Source organism: Gallinula chloropus (genome assembly GCF_964237585.1).
Source record: "Gallinula chloropus genome assembly, chromosome: 28".
Taxonomy (NCBI): domain Eukaryota; kingdom Metazoa; phylum Chordata; class Aves; order Gruiformes; family Rallidae; genus Gallinula; species Gallinula chloropus.
In genome coordinates this window covers 2,375,336-2,399,848 of record NC_140113.1, presented here as the reverse complement: position 1 = coordinate 2,399,848, position 24,513 = coordinate 2,375,336, and the positions used below count along the sequence as shown (strand labels likewise).

The following is a 24,513-nucleotide window of genomic DNA, read 5'->3' as shown; positions in this document are numbered from 1 at the left end:
GTTTTGGTTGGTTTGTTGTTGGGTTGGTTGGTTTTTATTTAGTTTTATTTTTTATTTTTTACCTCTTTATGTATATGTAGGGAATTTATAGGAAAATATGTACTTTATTGAATAAATTTTAAAAACTAAAATATATTTTATTTTAAAGAAGAAAATAACGGACCTTTAACCTTCCATGGCTAAAGTACTGGTTATATATTTGTTGAGCTGACTTGACGGTTATGAAAATTGTATCAAGAGTTTTATTTTTTGACTTCAAAGCCTTCTTAATAAAGACTTTTTACTATATATGACTTCACGTGCTGCCTGCGGTGTCTCAGTGCCTGCAGCCTCCTGGCGCCTTTTCAGAGTCCTCAGGGCTGCTCTCCCTGTGCCAGGGGCACAGACCCTCCCACACACCCTGGGATGTTGTGGGGTGATGGGGAAAGCTCACCCCTTGAGCATCGTGGCTGCTTTGCTGCTTCCCTGGGTACTGGCATCGGGTGAGAGCAGCAGCTTTTGGTGTGTGTCAGTGCTGCGCTCCCCTGGAGCGGCTGCTGAGAGAGAGCTGGGAGTTTAACAGGGCAAGTGCTGGATTCTGCCCCTGGGAGGGGCAGCCCTGGCTGCACCCCCAGCCTGGGAGCTCAGGCACTGGAGGCCGGTCGTGCCCAGAGGGATTTGGGGGTCTTGGCTGGCAGCGAGTTACCTGTGAGCCAGCAGTGTGTTCAGGGAGCCAGGAGGGCCAACCCTGTCCTGGGGTGCATCCAGCCCGGCATGGCTGGGCCAGGGAGGGATTGTCCCGCTCTGCCCTGCGCTGGGCCGGACTCACCCCCAGGCCTGGGGGCAGGTTTGGGTGCTGCAGTACAAGAGGGGCAGAAAACTGTTGGAGAGTGTCCAGACGATGGGGCTGGGTGTGGAGGGGAAGGCTCCTGAGGAGAGGCTGAAGGCCCTGGGCTTGCTCAGCCTGGAGGAGAGGAGGCTGAGGGGAGACCTCATGGGGTCTGTGGCTTCCTGCTGAGGGGAGTGAAGGGGCAGTGCTGATCTCTCTCTGTGGAGCAGGGGTAGAGCCCAAGGGAACAGCATGAAGCTGGGCCAGGGGAGGTTTAGGCTGGGTGTCAGGAAGAGGTTCTGTGCTGAGAGGGGGGTTGCGCTCTGGCACAGGCTCCCCAGGGAAGGGGTCACAGCCCCAAGCTGGTAGCTGAGGGCAAGAAGTGTCTGGACAACCCCCCCAGTGCCCTGTTCTGACTTGGCTGGGCCTGTGTGGAGCCAGGAGTGGGACTCGATGGGCCTTATGGGTCCCTCTCAGCTTGTGGGAAACGAAGAGCAGCCCTGGGAAGGAGCTGGTGGGAGGGAAGCCGTGGAAGCCAGAGGAGGGTCTTGTGGCGATGCCAGTTTGTGTGTTGTTCAGCAGGGAGGTGGCACCATGTGCTTTGGAATGGTAGGAAGGTGCAGACAGACAGACAGACACACAGCGGGGGTTCACCCGAGTGGGACAAGCTTTTGTTTAGGAACGTTGTGGGTTTGGTGTTAATGAAAAGCCTGAAACCTGCCTGCAGGCTGCTGCCAGCCATGGAGAGGGGAGACAAGTTTGCTGGGGTGTTATTAGTGTCTTTGACCCACCCCAATCGGAGCCCGGGCCTTTCACTAGGCCTTTCGCTAGGCCGCACCAGCTCTGGAGATTCCTTGATGACCTTTCCAGCCCTAACCATTCCACGGAGCATTCGGGGTGGCTGTCAGAACATGCTGTTGGTCCCCATGGGGAGCAGAAACTACCCAGAGCCTGCCTGGGCTCCTGTTTTCTCCCTGACCAAAACCTGGCTGTTCATGGAGCTCTGCTGCACAGGGCACAGACCCGCTGATGTGATTAATTAATGAGCCCCGTGCTGCTGACAGCCCTTGGGCAATTAGAGATTTGTTAGTTTTTCATCAGAAAATGCCTCTGTGTGTTCCCTGTTGCAGAATGCACTACTTTTTGGGGGGGAGGGGGGTGTTTTCATTGCCCCACTTGTTATGTTGTGCTAATCTCCTGAGCCAGTGGAGCCAACACCCTCTGGGGTGCCTTTGGCAAAGCCAGCTGGGATAAAAGTGGGTGCTGGCTTGGGTGCTCGGGGTGGGAGCAGGAGCTGACAAGGACATCCCCCTCCTCCCAAACGGTGGATTTGTTCCTGTCCTGGCCGGTAGCCCTGGGTGAGCCTGGCTGCCTTCCTTGGGGACATGCAGGCAGCACCCATGGGCAGGGTGGACCCGTGGGCAGTTGGGACCCATGGGCAAGAGGGATCTATAGACCATGGGTGCTACACCCACAGACAGTGTCACCTATGGGCTGGACCCACAGGCAATTGCACCCATGGCAGCGGCACCTACAGACTGTAGGGACCCATGGGTGGTGGAACCTACAGACTCTAGGGACCCACAGAGGGTGACACCCATGGCAGCAGCACCCACAGATGCTGCACACCACTGCTGCTGTGATGGCAGGTTTTGGTCCTTCCTGGAGCTTTTCCATAACAAAGGAGAGTGGGGACATGTGCTGTGGGTCTGTCGTGTCATGTGTGTACTTGGGATGCCATGGGTGGGATCCTGGGCTGTGTGTGACCAGCACCCAGGGTGCCCTGGATGAGGGCAGTTTTGGGATGTCCTAGATGGCAGGGGGAAGGGGTGGTGTCGATGTCTTTGGGTGCTTGGGGTGTCTCAGGTAGGGGGGGGTGGAGTTTAGGGTGTCCTGGGCAGGGGGGGTCCCAGAAAACGCCTCTCATGATGCCCCAAACGGGGTCTGGGTGTTCCCCGAATGGGGCTCTCGAGGTGCCCTGCACAGGGGGTCCTCGGGGTGCGCAAGCTGGGAGGGATCTCGGGGTGCAGCTGGGGGTCGGGGTGGGAGAACCAGCCCCAGCACCCGCAGGAGCTTCTCGAGCCCGGTGCGGGGCTGTGGGGCGGAGCAGGGGGGCGGGGTGAGGCAGGGGCCCGTGCCCCATCCCCTTCCAATTAGCGGCAATTAGCGGCCATAAAAAGGCTGCGGGTAGAACAGGGAGGTGTTGGCAGCAGTGATGGCCACGGGGGATTTGTATGTGCAGGTAAGGGGGCTGGGGGCGAGGGGGTGCAGGTCCCTCTGCAGCCCCCTCTGCAGCCGGTGGCCCTGGGGTGCCTGTGGCAGACCCTGAGGGCTTTGTGCCTTCCCAGCACCTCGAGGCTGGGGGTGCTGTGGCCTCAGTGTCCCCAGGGCTCACATCCCGGGCAGTACCTCCTGAGGTGCTGGGTGCCTCGGGGTGCCTCAGCTGTGGGGTGGGGGCTGCCTGCCCTGTGTGGGTGCTGCTGTGGGTCTGGTCCGCAGCTCAAGGGGCTGCTGGCATGCAGGGACCCCAGGCTGGCAAGCGCAGCATCTTGCAGGGGTGCTGGCAGCGGTGAGGAGGAGGAGGGTTTGGCGCTGCCTGGGCATCTGCCTGTCCTGCCTCCTGCCCAGCTGGTCTGGCTGCTTCCATCCCCTGCATCCCGGCCCTCATCCTCCCTTCAGCTCTGCCTCTTGAGGGTGTCTCTGCTGAGAGCGGGCAGCAGGAGGGGCTCTCGCTCCTCGCTTTGGCTGCTGCGTATCGAAGCCCATCGCTCTGCAGCTCACCCCAAACGCGACCCTTCCCCTGGAGGTACCGCGTTGGTCTGTGGGGCTGGAGGGTGCTGGTTTCTGTGGAGGTCGGGTGCGCAGCGCCCATCACCGTGGCTTGGCTGCGGTGCCAACCCCCGCAAAGCAAGGAGGTTCCTGTGCTTAAACCATCCCCTGTTGCCTTGTCCCATGAAGCAGCTCCACGGCTGCCTTGGCCAAGTGCTGAGCCCTGAGGTTTCCTTCCAGCCCTTGGAGGCTGTGTGTGGCTCAGCACCGCTCCCTGGCTGTGCTGTGGGGCTGGGGGCTGTAGCAGGATGTGTCTGGCCGTGGCTGAAAGCTGTTGGTGCCCCCGGGGAAGCTGAGCATCCCATGATTTCTGTTCCCTGCAGCTGTAACTGAAGGATAATGTCTTCCAGTTGCTGCTTCTCTGCAACATGAGCCTGGTCTTGTCCTCTCCATCTCATCTGCTGAGTCCAGGCTTCTGATGGCTTCTTGGATGGGAACCCAAAGCTCAGCCCCTTCCTTCTCTCTCAGCCTTCCAGCCTGCCCAGTGCTTGTTTAATCTGTATGCTGTGGACCTGGGAGTGTTTCCTGCAAGCCAAATTCCCCAGGTTCACAAAGTCAGAAGCCTGGATGGGTTGGGGTGGTTTTTTTCAGGCCCTGGTTCATAGTGAGAGGATGGTCTCAGCCTGCTGGAGTGGGATCCTGATGTGCTGGAGCCCTCTCACTGTTCCATGACAGCTCCCAGAGTTGAACAGATACGTGTTCTCATCATGGTCTGAGAGCAAAGCTGCAACCATTCAATTCCCCCCACTGCTCTTTAGGGTTTCAGCCTCCAGCCTTACCTCCACCTGCTCAGAGCAGCAGGAGGTCCCATCCCCTGGGAGCAGCCCCTGTTCCTGGTGGTCTGGAGAGCAGCTGCACAGGATCCTTGCCTGTGGGAGCCAAGGGGCTGTGGGGCATCTTGGAGGCTGCTGGGTCCCATGGCTCATCCCGCTGTGGTGATGATGAGCACTGGGCTGCCTGTGGAGTGGGAGCAGTGGGGAGGGCTGTGACACTTGCTGTGGAGGCTGGTGGCCAGGTGCTTTCCCTGCATCTTGGCCATGGCTCTCTGCAGGGATTCCCTCCCATGTCCCTGCAGGGTGCCCGGGTGTGGATCCCTGACTGTGCCGAAGTCTGGAGGGTGGCAGAAATAACCAGAGACTACAAGGAAGGAGATGCTGTTCTCCACCTCAGCCTGGAAGATGGATCGGTAAGGCTGGAGCTGTGCAGCAGAGCAGATCCCTCCTGTGCTGCTTGTGTGCTCAGGCATTTCCAGACAGAAGGTAGCTTGCCTCTGCACCCCCAGACCAGCCTGGGCTCCTCAGCAGAGTGCTGGGTGACTAAACCACTGCATGGACATGTCCTGCCTGGTGTCTGAGCCTGAGCCCAGACTGCTGTGGCTGGCTCTGCCTTTACCATGGCCTCCTTCACTGGACTGCCCGGTGAGCTGGTCCTCACTGCTAGCTCTTGCCTGCACCAAAATCCTCAAGCTCATCTTGCCATGCTGACTGGGTTGTGATTCCTGGTGATGCACAGCCCAAGTGTGGTGTGCAGATAGAGACCCTCCTGTGGCACTGCTTCCCCAGACCCATCATGCCTGGCTGACCCTGCTCAGGGCTTGTCCTGTACCCTCTCTGTTCCACAGGCACTGGCTTACCCCACTGAGCTCCAGCTGCTGCCTCTCTGCAACCCTGACTGCCTCTCAGATGCTGATGACCTGGTGGCCCTGAGCTACCTGCATGAGCCAGCTGTGCTGCACTCACTGCGCCGGCGCTTCCTGGAGGCCAATGCCATCTACACCTACTGTGGTGAGCCCCATGGAGTCTGGCCTGCTCCTCATCCCATGCCACATCACCCCATCCCTCCTGCTCTTTGCCACAACCTTCTTTTTCCAGGTATCATCCTTGTTGCTATCAATCCTTACAAGTCACTACCCATCTATGAGGAGGAGGTGATGTACGCCTACAGCGGCCATGAGATCGGGGACATGGATCCCCACATCTTTGCTTTGGCAGAGGAAGCATACAAGCAGATGGTGAGGTGAGCAGCATAGACTGGTCTGGGTTGGAAGGGACCCCAAGGATCACAGAGCTCTAACCCCCCTGCCACAGGCAGGGCCACCAATCTCCAGGCCTGGAGCTACACAAGGTTGCCCAGGGCTCCATCCAACCTGGCCTTGAACACCCCCAGGGATGGAGGGGGCATCTCTGGGGTTGCAATGGGGAAGGGGTGAAGTCCCCTCTGGACCACAGTATATCTGTGGCAAGTGGTCCTGGTGGATCACAGGCTGTCCCCAGCTCATGTCCCTCTCTGGCAGGTTTGGGAAGAACCAGTCCCTCATCATCAGTGGGGAGTCAGGTGCAGGGAAGACTGCGTCAGCCAAGTATGCCATGAGATACTTCACCACTGTTGGGGGCTGCTTAGGTGACTCCAGCATGGAGGAGAAGGTGCTGGCCTCCAGCCCCATCATGGAGGTAGGTCTCCAGGCTCTGCAGAGAGATAGCTTGGGTGTCCCCATGGGCTCCTCATGGCCTGTATCCATGGTGTTGTGATGGGCTTTTCCCCTCCCCTCTAGAATGGGTGGCAGGGACTGAACTTCTCCAGAGCACCTGGAGATCTGGGACCAGCTAAAACCTCCTGCCCTCCTTCCCCACCAGGCCTTTGGCAACGCAGGAACAACCAGGAATGACAACAGTAGCCGCTTTGGGAAGTACATCAAGATTGGCTTCAGCCAAGCACGTGTCACGGGGGCCACCATCAAAACCTACCTGCTGGAGAAGTCCCGTGTCACCTTCCAGGTGGGTCTCTGGGGGGCATGGGGACAGGGCTGCATGGGAGCCCTGATCTTACTCCTGGGTATCCCCTGGGGAAGCGACCCCAGTGCTGCTGAATTGAGCTGGGAGGATGATCCCTTATCCCCAGATGTGGAGCTGCTGCAGGGGAACAGGGAAGCCTGAGATGACCTGAGCCTATGGGAAAGCTGGAGAGGGGGACTCTGTCAGGGAGTGTAGTGACAAAGCTTTGAAGTCCTTTCCTACCCAAAGCTCTCTGGGATACTCTGTCCTGGCTTCCCAGTGATTCTTCTTGCTTGTCTGCAGGCAAAAGCAGAGAGGAACTACCACATCTTCTACCAGCTTTGTGCCTCAGCCACCCTGCCAGAGCTCCAGGGCCTGGGTCTCCGTAAGTGTCCCCACACCCCTCCATGGCACAGCTTGCTGCTGGCCTGTCCCATGTTGGGCAGTGCCAGGCCTTTCTACCCCTCCAGACTGGGTGCTGGGCACCCTGAGGTGGGTACAAGGGTACCCTGGGAGTCCTGTGGGGCTGGTCATGCTGGCTCACAGTCTGACACATCTCACCCACAGGTGGGGCTGAGTCTTTCCACTACACCTGCCAAGGCCAGTGTGCTGCTGCCCAGAGCACCAAGGATGCAGCTGACCTGGATAACACACGTCACGCCTTCTCACTGCTGGGTACTGACCAGGGTGGCAGGGGTGGTTATCCCACCACTCTCCCATCAATGCTGATGCCAGATGTGCCCATACTGGGATTGTGGCTATTTACTGGCTGTTCCCCTCCCTTTGGCTTGTGTGATGCCAGGGGTGAGATCAGCCTGGGGTGCGGGAATCCTGGGGTGTCCCTCATGCCTGGGCTGTGTCCACAGGCGTCCCTGAGGCCGAGCAGCTGGAGCTCTTCAGCATCCTGGCTGCCATCCTGCACCTGGGCAACATCGTGTTCCGAGGGAGGGACCGCCACAGGGACAGCTGCTTCGTGGAGGTGAGGGGGAGCTTGCTGCCTGCGCCCTGCCCCCCAAACTGTGCCCTGAGGGGTGCTGCCTGTGGGACCCGTGTCTCCAGCGACGTCACGGTGACAAGCTCTGTGTCTCTGCAGCCTGCTGATGAGGCCCTCAGGCTGTTCTGCACACTGCTGGGCGTTGAGGCGTCGCAGGTGATGCAGTGGCTCTGCCACCGCAAGCTGGTCACTGCTGGTGAGACCTACCTGAAGCCCCTCTCCAGGCAGCAGGCGCTCAACTCCCGGGATGCCCTGGCCAAGCACATGTACGGGCAGGTCTTCGCCTGGATGGTGAGCAGGGTCAACTGTGCCCTGCGCTCACTGGAGGGGCACTGCACCTCCATTGGCATTCTGGACATCTATGGGTAAGAGCAGTTCTCCCCTTCTGGGCTGCTGGAAGGACATGGTTCTGCTCCTGCATCATCTGCGGGTCAGCAGCCAGCAGCTGCTCCAGCTGGGATGTGGGGCAGTGCTGGTCCCTGTAGTGGGTGCCTTTGCCTGGGGCTTGTGGGTGGTTAGGGTGGCTCTGCCTGGCTGCTGCCTCAGGAAGTTCTCTGCTGCCTGCAGGTTTGAGATGTTTGAGTTCAACAGCTTTGAGCAGTTCTGTATCAACTATGCCAACGAGATGCTGCAGCAGCTCTTCAACCTGGTGGGTGCTGCCCAGATGTGCAGTGTTGCTGGGGGCTTGTGAGGGTGGGCCCTGCATGTCTGCTCTGCTGGTGCTTTCACAGAATCACCAGGTTGGAAAAGACCTTTAAGATCACAGAGTCCAACCATTCCTGTCCTGGCTAAACCATATCCCTGAGCACTTCATCTACCTGTCTGTTAAACACACGCAGGGAAGGTGACTCAGCCCCTCCCTGGGCAGCCTGTTCCAGCCCTGACAACTCTGCCAGGGAAGAACTTTTCCCTCCCATCTGCTCTGCCCCTGCCCTGGGGCAGCTTGAGCCCATTGCCCCTTGTCCCATCTTCTGTTACTCAGCTGAAGAGACCACCTTTTGGTGCTCTCCACCTTGAGCATGGTGGGTGCTTCAGTCCCTGCAAACTTTGGGCTCTGGGCAGGTGGCTGGAGCTGGGCATGGTCTGCTCCTTTCTCCCAAGTGCTCCTCTTCCAGGAGAAGGGCTGCTCAGGTGTCTTACAAAAACTGAGCCACTGCCTGGTGCATGGCTGCTTTTGTGCCCTCCTGGCTCAGTCCTGCTCTGCTCTCCCTGCCCTTCAGCACGTCTTCAAGCTGGAGCAGGAGGAGTATGTGACTGAGGAGATCCCTTGGGTCTTTGTTGACTTCTGTGACAACCAGCCATGCATTGAGCTCATCGAGGGCCGGCTTGGCATCTTGGATCTGCTGAATGAGGAGTGCAAGGTAGGCAGAGGGTGCTGGGAGCAGGCTGCTATGGTCAGCTGGAGCCCCACACTGCCCCTTCTAACCCATCTCCCTTTCAGATGCCCCAAGGCAGTGATGGGAGCTGGGCCCAGAAACTTTACCAGACCCATCTCAGCAGCTCCTACTTCCAGAAGCCCAAGAGGCCCACAGATGCTTTCGTTGTCCGCCACTTTGCTGGCAAGGTAGGGGAAGCTGTGGCAGTACAGCCCTGGGTGGGGAGTCCTTGGCAGTGGCTCTGCACGGAGGGACACCCAACCCACCCTGATCTGGAGCTGGTGGTGGCAGCTCCAGCACCCTCCCAGGCTGGGAAGTGGTTCCTGCTGGTTCTACTGCTGCAACTCTTTACCTGAGGGGCGGGGGGGGAATACAGAAGCTCTGCTGCTGATGGTTCCCATCAGGAGCTGTGCAGTGGGGCAGTGTGGCCACCATGGCTCTGACTCCTGCAAGGATGACTTTCAGCAGGCTTGGACTGTGTCCAAACTGATCTGGCTAATGTTGGTGCTTCCTTGTGCCTTGCCAGGTGGAATACCAGTGTGATGGGTTTGTGGAGAAGAACAGGGATGCTGTTCCTGAGGAGATGGTGGGGCTGCTGCGAGCCAGCAAGGTGAGAGCCACCCTGAGCAGCAGCTGTGTAGAGCAGAGCCTGGCTGACTGGGGGCCCTGGGGCTAGGAGGGACTGATGGGGGTAGAAGCTATCAGCTCTGCAGGGTAAATCCCTGGCAGTTCTGGCTGTGGTCAAGGTATCCCAAGATGTGGGTGCTCCCCACCTGTTCCCCTGCCTTGGGCTTCCCTATCTCAGGGGACACCTTGGCTGTGTCCCAGCTGAGAGGGCTTGGAGGGTCCTGCTGCTTCCAGATCTGTAATGCTGTTACTTCTCTCTTACCCCCTGCGTGGTCCTGGCAGAAGGTAAGGGACACTTTGAAGGGCTCTTGAGGACACCTTGGAAGGTGCCCATGGCTTGCACTTGGTTTTTCTTGGAGGAAGGAGGAGGGAGGGACAAATCTGGGCAGTGTGCACTGTGTTGGCCTCTGTGGGACTGTCTCCTGGTGGTGATGGTGCTCTGGGTATTGAGGGATGCTCACTGCAGGGTCTGCCTGGTTCTCACAACTCTGCTCCATGCAGTCTACCCTGCTCACTGAGCTCTTCCTGGAGGAAGGGGATGGCCCCATGTCCCTGCAGTCCCGCAGGTCCACTGGGCTTAGGATGTCTGGTCGCCCCAGCCGCAGATCGCTGCCTGGTAGCCAGACAAGGAAGAAGACTGTCTCTAGCCAGGTATGAGGGGTGTGGGGGGAAATGTGTGCTGGCCCTGGACAACTGGGGCTGGGGTAGCCCAAGGAGACCTGTGCATGTGCTGCCTGGGGAACCCACAAGCAGGATGTCCCTGCTGCCCCTGCCCACCCTTGCCTTGTTCTCTGCAGTTCAAAGCCTCCCTGAAGAAGCTGATGGAGATGCTGAGCAGCACCATGCCCCACTACATCCGCTGCATCAAACCCAACGACAGCAAGCAGCCCTTTGTGTGAGTGCCTGGCCAGGGAGGCTGAGGGGGGTGCTCTGGGGCACTGCTGTCCCTCTAACCTGTGTCCTGCTTGCCTGGGCCCTGCTGAGCTGGCAGCACTCTGAGCTGGCTGGAACCTGCTCTAGATGAGTCCCTCTTTGCTCCAGGTTTGACTCCAGGAGAGTTGTGGAGCAGCTACGAGCCTGTGGGGTCCTGGACACCATCCGGATCAGTGCCTCGGGCTATCCCTCCAGGTACCACCCTGCTTCAGCAGCACCCTGGGTGCTTCCCCCCACTTCCAGACACAGTGCTGACCTCTGTTCCCCACAGATGGACGTACCAGGAGTTCTTACAGAGGTACAGGGCTCTGATGAGCAGAGAGGAGCTGATGGGCACTGATGAGAAGCAGATCTGCAGCCTTGTTCTTGAGAGACTGCTCCAAGTAAGGGTGCTGCTTTGGGGGAGCAGCTGTAAGTCTCCCTTGTGGGTGCTTCCCCCCATGTGTGGGTGCTCAGTGGGCTACAGAAACAGGGAGGAACTCTGCCTCTGGGGAGGCTGGATGGGGAGAGGGGTGGTGTGAGGAGCATCGCTCTTGGCAAGCCTGGTTGGGGGGGGGTGTGTGCTTTGTCCTGGGACTCACCTCTCCTTTGCATGCAGGACCCTGGCAAGTACCAGTGTGGCAAGAACAAGGTGTTCTTCCGGGCTGGCCAGGTGGCTTACCTGGAGGAGCTGCGGTACCGGCGGCTGAGGGCAGCCTGCATCTTGCTGCAGCGGCACCTGCGGGGCTGGCTGGCGCGCCGGCGCTTCGCACGGACACGTGTCGCTGTGCTCTGCCTGCAGCGCCATGCCCGGGGCTGGCTGGCTCGGAGGTGAGCAGGGGGCTGGGGCTTGGAGGGGGGGCCCTAAGGGGGAGGAATAGAGCTCAGCCTTGGGGCGAGCTATGCTGACTCCCAGCTGGATTTTGATCTGGGTGTCCCTGTGGGCTTCACCACCCTCACTGCAGGTTCACCAGGATGCTGCGAAGGACCAGGGCTGCTGTGGTGCTGCAGAAGAACCTGAGGATGGTGTTGGCCCGGCGCTCCTACCTACACACACGCTGGGCTGTCATCACCATCCAAGCCTTTGCCCGGGGCATGTTCGCCCGGCGGCTTTACCGACAGGTTAGGAGCCTGGCAGGGCAGCGGGGGCCCTGGTCCCAGTGGTACCACTGCTCCATCTCTCCCTCTCTCTCTGCAGAGACTGTGGCACCAGAAAGCTGTGGTGATCCAAGCTGCTGTGAGGGGCTGGCTGGCCCGGACCCGCTACACCCGCCTGTGTAAGGCTGTTATCTACCTCCAGTGCTGCTACCGCCGGGCCCGGGCACGCCGGGAGCTGCGCCGGCTGCGTGTCGAGGCACGCTCAGTCGAGCACTACAAGCAGCTGCACAAGGGCATGGAGATCAAGGTGATCCAGCTGCAATGCAGGCTGGATGAGCAGGTGGGTGCTGGCTTCAGTCCTTTCTGGGTGCTAGGGTGTGGGGGCAGCTGCTTGCTGCTGCCAAAACTACATCTGCCCTAGGCATCAGCCCTCTCCTAGCCCTGGGGTAGGGGCTGACCCTGCCTGACCTGTGTCCCCAGGTCTGGGGCTTGTTCCTGGGCTTCCAGTGCTCCCTATGGATGTGGGGCTGGTGGCTGTGGGGAGGGGCTTGGCACTCTCCTGGGTGTTTGGTTGGGTGGAGCCTTCAAACAGTGTCGTGTGCTGGGGACATGGTGTGTTCTCTCCCCTTGTGCTCCTGCCCTTACTGCCTGGGTGAGTGTCTCTGCTTTGGCTGATGCTGCTCTATTTCTGGGGGGTGTGAAAGGGCTCCTGTGGTGTGATTCTGTCCCTGGGAGAAGCAGAGCTGGAAAATCCTGTTGTCAGGGCTGGTCAGGAGGTGGGTAATGAGCTACAAAGCTGAAGTGAAGCCCATGTGTGGCTCCAAATGGGATGGCAGTTCATGGAGTGCTGTGCTTGCCAGGCCTAAGCCCTGTCTGAGATGACACTGGAGGTTCAGGGCTCCAGGCAGACCAGTGGGAAGTGGGATCTCTGGGCTCATTGCAGAAGGGCAGCCTGAGCATGCATGGGCTCATGCTGATAGGAGATGTGTCCTTGTTCCTGGTTACCTGCCTGATGTGCTCTCTGTGTTGGCCAAAGGCCCAGGAGAAGCAGCAGCTGGTGGAGCAGCTTCTGGAGCTGAACGCTGCCCATGCTGAGGAGGTGCAGCAGCTGCGGGCTGAGATGCAGCAGCTGCGTGAGGATGTGGCCCATGACATCCAGGTCCAGCAGCTGCAGGAGCATCTGGCTGAGCTGGAGAGGCAGAGTGTGAAGAGCCACCTGAGCCAGGAGGTTGAGGAGCTCAGGCAGGTCTGTATGTCTGGGGGATGATCTGTGGGGCTCTGCAGGGCTCTTGGGGGCACTGGCAGGATGCTGGCCCCAAGCAAGGCTCTGGCTGCACCCATCCCTCTGCTTCCCTGCAGCGCTTGGCAGAGGTGGAAGCTGTGAAGCTGCAGCTGGGGGAGGAGAGGGATGCCCTGACCCAGCGCATGTTGGAGCAGTCACAGGATCTGGAAGGTAAAAGAGGTCCTCTGGTCCCTCCATCCCATTTCCCTGGGTATGAGCTGGTCCTGCAGCCTTAGTGCGTTCCTGGGTGTCCCCTCACAGAGGGGTGTCCTGGCTCTGCCCGTCTCTAGTCCCTGCTGTGTCTGTACCCACAGAGCAGCACCGGCGTGCGGCACGGGAGAGCCAGGGGCTGCAGCAGGAGCTGGAGGAGGAACGGGCACGCTACCAGAGCCTGGTGCAGGAGTACGCCCGCCTGGAGCAGGGCTACGAGAACCTGCGGGATGAGCTGGCCTTCCACAGGGTGAGGGGCTGGCAGGGGCAGGAGGTGGGGGCGTGGGAGCCTCTCCCTTGGCTGCATGGGGACAGTGGGCAGTGCTGGTTGGTCCAGGGCGTGCTGCAGAGAAGGGGGGTGCCCAGCTCATGGATGGGGATCCTCATACCCCTCAAGGTTGCTGCTGCTCTGCCCTAGGTGCCACACCAGCAGGTGCTTGGGGTGCAGGGGAGCTACTGTTGTCTTTCTCTTCCCACTCAGCAAAGCACCTTGAGACGGTCCCTGTCATCAGAGAGCTTCTTGGGCTCCGAGAGCAGCTACTTGTCCTCCATGTCCACAGCTCCCTCACGAGATGGCTCTGACCAGCAGGCTGAGGCTAGTGGGGGACACTGGCGTGGGGATGGTGGGGTGACAGGTGGATTGTCCCTTCCCTTGGCTCTGGGGACAGCTGTGCTCTGGGGCTCCGAGCTGGGAGGGATGCCCAGCCAAGCCCTGTCTCTCTACACAGGGACTAGAGGAGCGCTTTCAGCCAGGGCTGGAGGGGCTGCAGCCTCAGCCCAGCAGCGAGGCACACCTTAGTCTCATTGGGAGCCAGGACTCCTTTGAGAAGGCATACCTCCTCCTCCTGGGGCAGTTCAACGCAGTCAGTGAGGAGCTAGCCCGGACCCGGGAGGAGCTGCGGAGGTCTAAGACCCCTGTGGAGCTGGAGGAGAAGAAACCATTGGACTTCTTCAAGCGCAGGGTGAGCCCCTGCCCTGCTCCCTGGTGCTGGGCTGGCTCCAGGCTCGGGAGGCTGGCCTCACCCTGCTCTCTCTTCTCCCTGCAGAACATAGCTGGGATGCTGGGGCTGGCCAGGACCCCAGAGAAGGTGGCAGTGGATGATGACTTGAAGCATGCATATGATGCAGTGCAGGTTACCAATAAGTAAGTGTGGCTAAGGGAGATGGTCCCCAGTTTCCCCACAACTGGCTACTGGTTGTCCTTCCCTCTTCTCCAGTATGCCCAGATGTTTTTCTTGGGGACAGGGTAGAGCATCCTGCCTTGCTTAAAGCAAAGGCACACCAACTGCAGGAGTGGGATGGCTGCCCTGCAGTCAATAGGGGCCTCCTGAGAGCACAGGGCCAGTGCTGCCTGTCCATGGGCTGTACTGCTGTGCCTGAGCCTCAGGGTGGCTGGAGTTGGGGGGAAGGGGGGAATGCTCTGGTAGTGCAGACAGGTTTGTGTTGCCCACAGGATCCCTGAGCAGGGGGAAGAGCTTCCAGGTTTCTGGGGGAAGGGGATGGGGTGTGGCAGCTGAAGGAGGCTGGTGCCTCAGTTTCCCCATGTGCCTGTGTGCAGGCTGCTGGTGAGTCAGCTGCGGGAGGAGAAGCAGCATCATGAGGAGGAGGTAGAAGGGCTGCACCTCGACCTCTCTTCACTCAAGAAGCTGAGCCAGCAGCAGGCAGCTCTCATCCAGGACCTGCAGCGCCACCAGGGGCAGGAGGGGCTGCAGTGCCATGTCCTGCGGCTCAAGGAGGAGAACTTGGTAAGGGCTGTTGGGGTGGGCAGGACTGGGTTTGGGGCTGGCTTCTGTCCCCTTGACCTCTTGAGAGAGGCTGGGTGAACCCTACTGGTGCTGTCCCTGCCCAGGAGCTGACCCAAAAGCTGGAGAAGCAGGAGAGGACCACGCTGAAGCTCCAGAAGCAGCTGAGAGCCTATGTGAAGCAGATCCAAGAGCTCACAAGTAAGTGCCTGTGTGGGGCTGGCTGGAGGATCACCAGCCTGGCTTGAGGCTGGACTATTGCCCAGTTTCAACAGGGGGAGCAGAGCCCCCATAGACACAGATGCTGAGAAGTTCTGCTTGGACTGAGCTGTAGGGACCTGATCTGGGTCCTATGGCCCAGGACACAGCAGGATGTGACCTGTGTTCCTCTCCCCTAGTGAAGAGACATGCTACTGGGCCGGCACAGGCATTGGCAGCATCCTCTGTGTCCCCATCCCAGGCCATGCTAGCATGGAAGATGGAGGATGAAGGGCGCATTATCAAGGCCATCATCACAGGTAGGGTTGGGAGAGACATGGGCTCCTTATCCCAGCCCTGCTTTCTCTAGGGTTTCTTGCCAAGCTCTGTGTGAGTTTGTTCTTTCAGTGCTGCTGGGGCAGTATCCTGCCTGACTCAGTACCAGCTTTCCATAGCTGCCTGGATCCCAACTGTCCTGCTTTCCCTGCAGACTACAAACCCCAGAGGAGCCCTGGGATGCTCTCAGACCTGCCTGCCTACATCCTCTTCCTCTGCTTTCGCCACGCCGACTACTGCTGCGACGAGCCCCGGGCCAGGTCCCTCCTGGATGCAGCCATCGATGCCATCAAAAGGGTCATGAAGGTGCTGGGCTTGGGGGGGTGGGTGGGTTGTGTTGGGGAGCAGGTGCTTCAGTGGCCAAGAGGGGCTGGCACTGGGCAGCTGGTGTTCAGCCCCAGAGTGAGGGGTGCTCCTGGGTGCTGCAGGGCTCCTGTGCAGGGTCCCACAGCCCTCCTCAGGCTGCCCCTGGCTCTCTGTGGCTCAGGGAGCTGCTGTGGGATGTGAGGCCTGGTTGCTGTTGCTGCTGGAGCCCTGCTGACCCTGGTGTTCCCTGTTCCCTCCCACAGAAGCAGTGTGATGACTTTGAGGTGGTGGCACTCTGGCTTGCCAACACCTGCCGGCTCCTGAACTGCCTGCGCCAGTACAGCCAGGATGAGGTAGGACTGGGCTGGGGAGGGGGGGCTGCCACCTCACTGGGAAGCACAGGGGGCTGTGTGAGGCAGGGTTTGTCACCACCTGGGGCTGCATCCTCTTTGCCCTCAACATAGGCAGGGATGTGCTGGGCTGCCAGTGCTCCCCACTTGTTCAGGGACCTAGCTGTGTGCCCTGGCCCTGCTCTGACTCTGTCTGTGCCCACAGAGCTATGGGCAGGGGAACATGGCATGGCAGAAGGAGCATTGCCTGCAGAATGTGGACCCCCAGAGCTCCTGCCACAGCCTGGGTGCCCTGGCTGTGCAGCTCTACCAGCAGCTCATCCGCACGGCTGAGAAGAGCCTCAAACCCATGATTGGTATGGCCTGAGCTTGGAGGCTGGGGGGGTGCTGGGGGGGTGTGCTGTGCATGGCTGTGAGACCTGCCTGCTGTACCCAGAGGGGGAGTTAGTTGGGCTTTGAATTGGGGGCTGCCTCCTATGAGGAACCACTTTCTCCTTGAGCACCTTGGCTTGAAGGTGGTGGCTGGGGAGCTGAAGTGAGGTCAGAACCCCAGGGCTGCACCTGTGGGGGGCTCTATTCTCTCATGGGTGGGATCCCAGTCTCGTGGAGCTGGGCTACTGGTCCCGGGGCTGTCATTGGTCCATGCCACCCCCAGCTGGGACACAGATCCAAGGAGCACACCAGCTGCTTGAGGCACAGCGCAGGGCCTCTGGATCATATTAATGAGCCTCTCCTACCTTTCAGTTTCTGCCATGCTGGAGAGTGAGCCCATCCAGGGCTTGTCTTCCTCCTGTCCCCCTGGCCGCCGTTGCTCCTCAGCAGGCCCTTCCCACACTCTGCCTGAGCTGCTGCAGCAGCTGGGCTCCTTCCATGCAGTGCTGGACCACCACGGGCTGGCACCCAGTGTGGGGCACCAAGCCCTGCGCCAGCTCCTCTTCCTCATCAGTGGCACCACCCTCAACTACCTGCTGCTGAGAAAGGACGCGTGCTCCTGGAGCCGTGGCATCCAGCTCAGGTCAGTCCCTGTGCAGGATGGGTGTCTGGGGGGAGCTGGGACATGGTTTGTGTCCCCCCCCCCCACCACTAACCTGGTGTCTTGGCAGGTACAACATCAGCCAGCTGGAGCAGTGGCTGCGGGCACAGGGGCTGCAGCAGAGTGGGGCCCATGAAGTGCTGGAGCCCCTGGTCCAGGCTGCCCAGCTGCTGCAGGTGAAGAAGGTGACAGAGGAGGATGCTGGAGCTCTCTGCAGCCTGTGCACAGTGCTGTCACCCCAGCAGGTACTGGCTGGGTTTGGGCTGGCTGCCTGCTGGGCACCAATCCTCTCCTGGAGCTCCTTGGCCTCCCTGGCTGCACCAGGGACACACTGGGGTGGGGACCCTGCCCTACCCTGACGTGTTTGATGTGCTCAGTCCTCTGTTCATGTTTCCCACCACTTCAGGTTGTGAAGATCCTCCGGGCTTATACCCCAGCTGCTGGGCTGGAGGAGCGCATCAGCCCCAGCTTCATCAGCAGTGTTGAGGTAAGTGGGACTTGGGGTCCAGTGCTGGGACCCCCTCTGGGCTGGGGCAGCCCAGGATCCCAAGTGTTCTGCCCCCACAGAAGCAGCTGCAGGACCAGTATGGAGACAGACCCAGCCAGCTCTTGGTGGACACCAGCCACCTCTTCCCCGTGCAGCTGCCCTTCATCCCCTCCCCGCTGCGCCTGGATGAGCTCCACATCCCTGATGCCCTTGACCTGCCCTTCCTTGTCCGCCTCTGAGCCCAGCTGCCCCTGGAAGGTGTCTGGGGGGGTGGGAGGGTTGTGCAGGCTGGGGCAGTGCTTGTGTGTGCTGGCCTGGGATGTTGTTTGTTCATTGACACTCAGAGCCACTGCTTGGGGCACAGCCAGGGCCCACCAGAGTCCTGTGCTGGAGCTTTGGCTACTTTTTAATCCTTGGAAAGTAATTAATAAATGTTTTTGCAGATCATTTTGGAGTCTGAGGCTGTCTGGGGTGAGGGGGAGTACACTAGAGGTGGGTGGGGGTGCACAGAGGAGTTTGAGGGTTGTCACTGGGCATTCCTGGGCCTCTTCATGCCTCTTCAAATAGTTTTGGTTGGAGAGAACCCTGACTCCTCCCAACACCCCTTCTTCCCCATGTCCCATCTAATCCTGCTCTTTGTTTGCCCTAGAGAGACATCTGGACCTGCAGAGGCCCCTGGGCGCTCTGAAGTGAGCAGGGTCCTGTGGGGACTCTGGAAAGCGGGGCCCTGCCCACCACAGGGCAGCACCCAGCAGAGAACTGGTGGAGCTGGCTGGGGGAACTGGGCTGATGGCTGCCCACTCAAGGGGGAAGACCCAGGGATCAAAGGAGATGACATCTGCAGCCCTGTGTGGGGGGCAAGGATTCATGCTGGGCTGGGGGAAGCTCTCCTGGGCACCCACTGAGCTGACCAGCACCTCCCAGTTCTGTGCCAGCTGCAGGGTGACCCTGGGGCCAGGGTGCTCAGCATGGGGTGAGCTGCTGTGCTGGTGGGATGGGGCTGCAACCCAGGGAGGAGACTGGCTTCTAGGAGGTGAAGGGGGAGAGCTAGCTCAAGGATTTGGGAAATTGTCTGGAGTTCCTGGGCATGCATCACCTGGAGCAGGGCTGCTGCTGGAGCCCTGTGCCCCACCTGCCCTGGGGCTGGGGCTGCTGAAGGTGCTGGGCTCCCAGAGCACACAGGGTGCCAAACCTCTGAGAGTCTCTGTCCCTGTCCAAGGCTTGGTTGCCTGTGCTCAGCTGGGGCTGAACCACAGGAGTGAAGACAAGAGACCCACCATAGCAGGAGAGATGCAGGTAGCTCAGTCTGCTCCCCATGTAATAGCCAAGAAAAACCGATGGGTGACAGTAGGAGGCAGCTCTTTGGAGAGGTGGAGACACCCATCCTGCCACGCTCCCTGGAGAGGGGTGCTGTTACTGGGGGCTTGGATCAGAGATGTCACCAAGTGTCCTGGTTCTGGCCAGGCTGGAATTACCCTCCCCAAGCAGCTAGCACAGGTGAGGTGGGTTAACCCTGGGCTGTTTCCACACCCCCTGACATCACTCCCCCATGAGAGGGGCTGGCTGGGGAGGGAGGGGTGCTCCTGGGTGGCTCCAGGGCAGTCTGAGTGTGGCTGGAGTGTCAGCTTGGTCCTTGCATCATGCTGCACTCTGTACTGGGTAAGGTGCTCTGTGGTACCACTGGGTGTGAGTGTAACTGGCTGTTACTGTTCTTTTGTCAGCAAACTGTCCTTATCCCACCCCACTGAGGCTCTGGCTGTCTCATTCTCCAGGAGCAAGTGAGTGGCATGTGGTGCTCAGCCACTATTCAGGGCTGAACTACCCCACCAAGCCCCATCCAGTCCCCTGGCTCTTACCTGCTGTTTCATGTGGGCACCAGCAACACATCCAGGAGCAGGCTGGGGCTCAAGCAGGTTCACAGAGCCCTGGAAGCTCAGTGCCAGCCCTGGGGCTCTCTAGAGAGCAACAGGCCCCTGCCTGGACCCCTCTGTGAAAGCCCCTGACCTCTCTCTAGGGCACCAGGGCTTTATATTCATCAAATCTGCATCACTCCAGCTTAGGGGCAAGAATGTTTTGAGGGGCTGTAGCAGCAGCCTTAGAGGTGTATGGAGGGGAATCAGCTTGTTAAAGGGTAGGTAATGGCAGGACAAGGGGGATGGATTCAAGCTGAAGGAGGGGAGGTTAAATTAGATCTTAGGGGGAAGCTCTTTGCAGAGAGAGTGGTGAGGGGCTGGAACAGGCTGCCCAGAGAGGGGGTGGGTGCCCCATCCCTGGGGGTGTTCAAGGCCAGGTTGGCTGGGGCCCTGGGCAACCTTGTGTAGCTCCAGGCCTGGAGGTTGGTGTCCCTGCCTGTGGCAGGGGGTTGGAGCTCTGTGATCCTTGGGGTCCCTTCCAGCCCAGCCCAGGCTGGGATTCTGTGATTCATTCTGTGTCTGGGTAGATGATCTCCACAGCTTCATCCACTGCTACCCTCGCTCTGTCATGCAAGACCCCAGTTTGCTCCTGGCTGTGTGGCAGCTTTTAATCGGTCCTGGTGCCTGCATGGTGGTCAAGAATAGACTGTCCCTCCCCAGGATCTGGCTCTCCCAGCTCCATTTAACCCCAGTCCTGCAGCTTTTGGCTTTTCAAAGGCAGTGAGGGGGTGAAAACACTGAAGAGCAGCCCCCAGGGCGGCTGTTTATCCTTTAGCTGTGTGGGAGTAGGGATGAAGAACCCCTGGGTACCCACACCCCCCGCTTCCCCACAGCAGCCCAAGCCAAGGGTGTGCTTTTTAATGTCAGGTATAATAAAATATTTTTACAGAGCCCAAAAAATTCAAAATAGTGCAAAACATTTCACTATCATGCATCCATGGCAGCCACCAGCCTGGGGCTGCACGGGGAGGGGGGACAGACACACAGGCATCGGTGACACATGTGCTACAGGAGCAGAATTGGTCAGTTCAATCACATGCCGAACAGGACAGTTTGGAGAGGGGCCAGGGGGACCGTGGTTTAAGGGGGAAGGGGGGGTGTTATGGGGCTGAGCCCCAGCCTGGCCGTGCGGGGAGCAGGGGGTTAGAAAAGGGGTGTAAACGAGAGAGGAAAGCTTAACCCTCTGATCCCAGGGGAACCCTAGAGAGAAAGGACTGCAGGGGCCAGGCAGCATGTCCTGATTTGGGATGGGGAGGGGGGCTGAGAGAGGTATATTGACTTCTGGGGTCTCGGGGCCTCTGTCTGCCCCGGTTCTTAGGGCAGGCTGGCCAGCTGGGGTGGCCAACCCCCCACACACTGCAGGCCCTGGCCTCCTGGGCACTCGCACAAGACACACACACCACTGATCACATGGAAATGGTGGTTAATGGGAAACTGGGGAGAGAGGGGGGAGGCCTTTGGGGTGGGAAGGGTCTCGCTTGCGCCATGGAGGTGCCATGGGCGCTGCTGTGCTGCACAGGGGTGGCTGGTGCCCACTGGCCTGAGCAAAGGGAGACGAGGCACCCTGCTCCATTGACCCCAGCCTTTGCCCCCCACCCCCTGACCCCAAAGCCCTGGCACCCTGGCAGCAGTGAGGGGGGGGTGGCAAGGCAGGGAAGACAGGATATGGGCCGGGGGCTGCTTCCTGCTGCTCCCGGCCCTGTTGATGCTGCTGCCAGCCAGGGAGGGGACCCTGTGCGGGGGCGGTGTGGGGGGGCTGCGCCCACCCCCCAACCCAACAGCCCCAATAGCCCTTCCGGGTGCAGGACACAGCCACGTAACCCGGCTGCCCCGTGTATGTACAGCTATTTACATATATACAAGGTGCTCAGAGGGTGGGAGCCTCCCTGTCTCCCTGGGTGCTGGGGGACAAGGGGCCATGGTCCTGTGCCAGTCACTCACCAACACCCCTGGGCAGGATGAGACACCCCCCCACACACACCCCCCACCCCTCCAGGCCTTTCCTTGTGGTTTGGGACAGGATAGGCTCAGGGATGGGCCATTGGGTTTCCTCCATCTCAATAAGGCTGGGAAGGGGCTGGTCTGTCCCATCACACAACCTGGGGTCCAGCCCTTCCCTGCAGCCCCACCAGCCCCAGCACCTTCCCCTTGGGGTGGAATGGGGACATGGCCATGCTCTGCACTGCTGCCACCCAGCCCCTCTGGCCAAAGGAGGGACAGGAAGGGGGGGGGTGTGTGGCCATAACTGCAGCCATGTCCCCTCCCTCTCCCCCCCCCCAGGGCTGGGAAGGCGACTCCTCTCGTGGCCACTCTTATGGCTTATACATGGCTGGAGGATGCTGTAGAAAAGGAACCAGGAGTGGAGGGGCTGGGAGGGTGGGGTGGGGTGGGAGGAGAGAGGGCAGGGACAGGAGGGGGAAGGGGGGTTTAACTGCTGCCCTCTTCCGTCGAGCGCGTGTCTGACTTGAGCTTGACAAACTCCTTGGCCACCTCGTCGTTGTTGCGTTGGGAGAGGATGCGGAGGACGGTGAGGCCGGTGTCGTCCATGTGGATGCGGCGGCCCAGGGGCAGCCAGCAGGCGCAGCCCGGCCGCTGCAGGATGTCCCGCAGCTGCAGCACAGCGATGCCCACGGTCCTGTCCTCCCTGGCGAAGCAGTAATCCTTCACACACACCTGCAGCTCGTAGCACTCAGGGCCTGTCTCTGTCCCCAGCGTGCTGGGGAGGGACACACACACACAAGGAGGGTTGGCATGGGGGTGGCACACAAGCACAACCACCCCACCCCATGCCAGTCCCCCTCCTTCACCACTATGGGTGCTGCTGCCCTACCACACCCTTAAAAAAGCCTAAAACAGCCCCTGGGGAACAAGCAAACTCACTGACAGACCCCCAGAAGGATTGATGGGGGAGGGGGTGGTCCTACACATCATGGGGCTGCAGCCCCCCCCAGCCCCACGTCCCCAGCCCCGTGGTGCCACTCACAACTGGAAGCTCTCGTTGTACTTGGGGGCCCAGCTGTTGTTCTTGGATTTGGTGGCGAATTTCCTCTTCTTGTCGCTGAGGTGGGGCCCGATGATGTTGACCTCAATGAAGGGCCGGAAGATGCCTGATGTCTGCCACTTGAGGTCATTGGCAGCCACCACTGCAAGGAGGGGACAGGTGAGGCTCACAGGGAGCTGGTACCTACCAGACCCACCCCCTCCCCAGCGTGGCACCTGGCAGAACCCACCTTTCACGGTGACTTTGTGTTCCCCAGTGCCGGGGTGGGTGAAGAGCTCCACGTGGATGGACACCTCCCCAACAGGGTCATCCACCCCAGAGCCTGTGCAGCAAGAGGGGGAGGTGGGGGGGGGGAACATGGGTGTGTGTCCACCCTGTGCCCCTGGCAGCCTCTGCCCACCACCAACCCCACTGGAGGAGGCAGGTCACCCACCACGGGGTGGGAGAGGGTGAGCAGGAGGATTTGGCTCAGTGTGTCTGCTACCAAAGGGTCCTGGGGACAGCAGCATGGGTGCACCAACTGTCAAGGATGGCTGGGGCTGTCACCGGGCTGGGGCATGGCAGGACAGCCCCAGCACCAGGCTGTTGCTCTGCCATCCCATCCCACATCAGCAGGAGCCTCCCTTCCCCAGGCTGAGGTGCCTCATGGGAGGGGGCATGGGACAGCAGCCCAGTTCTCCCTCCCATGGGTGGTGGGGGTGTCAGCGCTCCACACCGGGCTCCAGCACTGGGCAGGAGAGACCCTTGTGCCACAGGGCAGCCGTGGCCCTGCCAGGAGCTTGGGGATGACCTGCCCCCTCTTGTACCTTCTCCAGCGCAAGGACCACACCAAGTTCTGGGGCCCCCAAGCCTGGGGCACTTGGGTGACCTGCAACCAACAGCCCAGCCCACCCCTCTCCCCCTGCTCCCCGCCCCGAGAGCCGTGCATGCACCCATGGGTGAAGGAAGGGGTGCAAGGCAGAGGGATGGGCTCCGTGGGGCAGATGGGGCCAAGGAGCTCAAACCCAGCTCAGCAGAAAGCTCCCAGGGTGGCAGTAAGAGTGGGACAGGGGACACATCACCACGTGTCACTGCATGGCCCCCAGCACAAGGGTGCCAGGCCTGGGGTGGGGGTGGGGGGGAGGCTGGTGATGGTGCACTCTCCTCTCCATCCACCTTCATCCTCCACCCCACTCCCAGCACCCACCCCCCACCCCCCCAGCACCCACCGCCCGGGCAGCGCCGCATGCTGAGCCGAAATGGAGGCAATGGTGGGCAAGGAGGGGAGGGGGGTGTGTCTGGGGCCAGGAGGCCAAGCATAGGGTGCAGTCCCAGCCCCTGGGGCAGGGTGTGATGGAGGCCAAGCGGGGCCCATGGAGCTGGGCTCATGCCTCACGCCCCGGGGCAGGGGGACGGAGCTCGCCGGAGCAAGGCTAGTAATGGTCCTTCTGGCAGCCAGGAGGATGGGGGGGCATGGGCATGGGCATGGCCTCCCCCAGGGCCACATGTCCCAAGGGGACAGCTCCCCGGTGTGCAGGGAGGTCATGGCCAGTGCCTGCCCTCAGGCAGCAGCACTGGGGACCATGCCCAGCGCTTGCAGGTGAAGGCAGGCACCCCTATCCCCCTGGGGCACCCCTGTCCCCCATGGGGCACCCCTGTCCCCATGGGGCACAGCCCCCCCTCTCCCCAGCCTGGGCCTGGGCAGGGGATGGTCACTCCAGCTGAGCACAGCTCCTCCAAATTCAGCCCAAAGCAGCCCTGGTACGTGAGCCCCTGGGCGGGGGGGGGCTCTGCCCACGCTGGGGCTCCCCATGGCCGGGGGCTGGGAGGGGGCTCCTGGCCACCCCGGCCTGCGGTGCCCGGACTGTTACTAGCCCAGGCTGGAGGCGGCAGGCAGGCACAGGGCAGGCGAGCAGCACACGTACCCTTCTCAGGATAAATCTCTTCACTAAGGGTAAACCTAATGCCTTTCCCACCATGGACTAGTGGGAAAGAGAGAGAGACACGGCACAGAGTAAAGGAGGGAGGGACGGAAGGAGGGAGGGACGGAGGGAAAGAAGGAGGGAAAGAAGGAGGGAGGGAGGCAAGGAAGGAGGGAGGGAGAGAGGGAAGGAGGGAGAGAGGGAAGGAGGGAAGGAAGGAGGGAAGGAAGGAGGGAAGGAAGGAGGGAAGGAAGGAGGGAAGGAAGGAGGGAAGGAAGGAGGGAAGGAAGGAGGGAGGGAAGGAGGGAGGGAAAGAGAGGAGAAGGGAAGGGAAGGGAA

General features: G+C 60.4%; 2 protein-coding genes across 2 annotated transcripts in view; one reads left to right on the top strand and one right to left on the bottom strand.

The window, feature by feature from the left end:
- Nucleotides 1–3,023: 3,023 nt before the first annotated feature.
- LOC311201712 (unconventional myosin-Vb-like) lies at nucleotides 3,024–17,598 on the top strand (the record flags this gene model as incomplete). Its single annotated transcript, XM_084276139.1, has 37 exons — nucleotides 3,024–3,050; nucleotides 4,713–4,823; nucleotides 5,259–5,421; nucleotides 5,509–5,653; nucleotides 5,931–6,087; nucleotides 6,271–6,411; nucleotides 6,712–6,793; nucleotides 6,976–7,083; nucleotides 7,275–7,387; nucleotides 7,502–7,767; nucleotides 7,970–8,051; nucleotides 8,623–8,763; nucleotides 8,844–8,966; nucleotides 9,305–9,388; nucleotides 9,907–10,056; nucleotides 10,203–10,300; nucleotides 10,447–10,533; nucleotides 10,610–10,721; nucleotides 10,937–11,148; nucleotides 11,283–11,439; nucleotides 11,516–11,755; nucleotides 12,452–12,661; nucleotides 12,775–12,868; nucleotides 13,012–13,157; nucleotides 13,389–13,535; nucleotides 13,636–13,869; nucleotides 13,954–14,051; nucleotides 14,466–14,652; nucleotides 14,757–14,850; nucleotides 15,048–15,167; nucleotides 15,338–15,489; nucleotides 15,753–15,842; nucleotides 16,045–16,195; nucleotides 16,584–16,854; nucleotides 16,943–17,117; nucleotides 17,279–17,359; nucleotides 17,440–17,598. The coding sequence occupies 37 exons, from the start codon at nucleotides 3,024–3,026 to the stop codon at nucleotides 17,596–17,598; spliced, it is 5,208 nt and encodes a 1,735-aa protein (XP_084132265.1).
- A 4,101-nt stretch (nucleotides 17,599–21,699) lies between these two features.
- Nucleotides 21,700–24,513, bottom strand: part of UNC13A (unc-13 homolog A) — a gene marked incomplete at both ends in the record, with an annotated part of 36,644 nt that continues 33,830 nt past the window's right edge. The window contains 4 exons of the mRNA XM_084276181.1: nucleotides 21,700–21,988; nucleotides 22,256–22,415; nucleotides 22,503–22,595; nucleotides 24,178–24,234. Coding sequence (XP_084132307.1) covers nucleotides 21,700–21,988; nucleotides 22,256–22,415; nucleotides 22,503–22,595; nucleotides 24,178–24,234 — 599 coding nt within the window. The remainder of the gene's footprint in view (nucleotides 21,989–22,255; nucleotides 22,416–22,502; nucleotides 22,596–24,177; nucleotides 24,235–24,513) is intronic.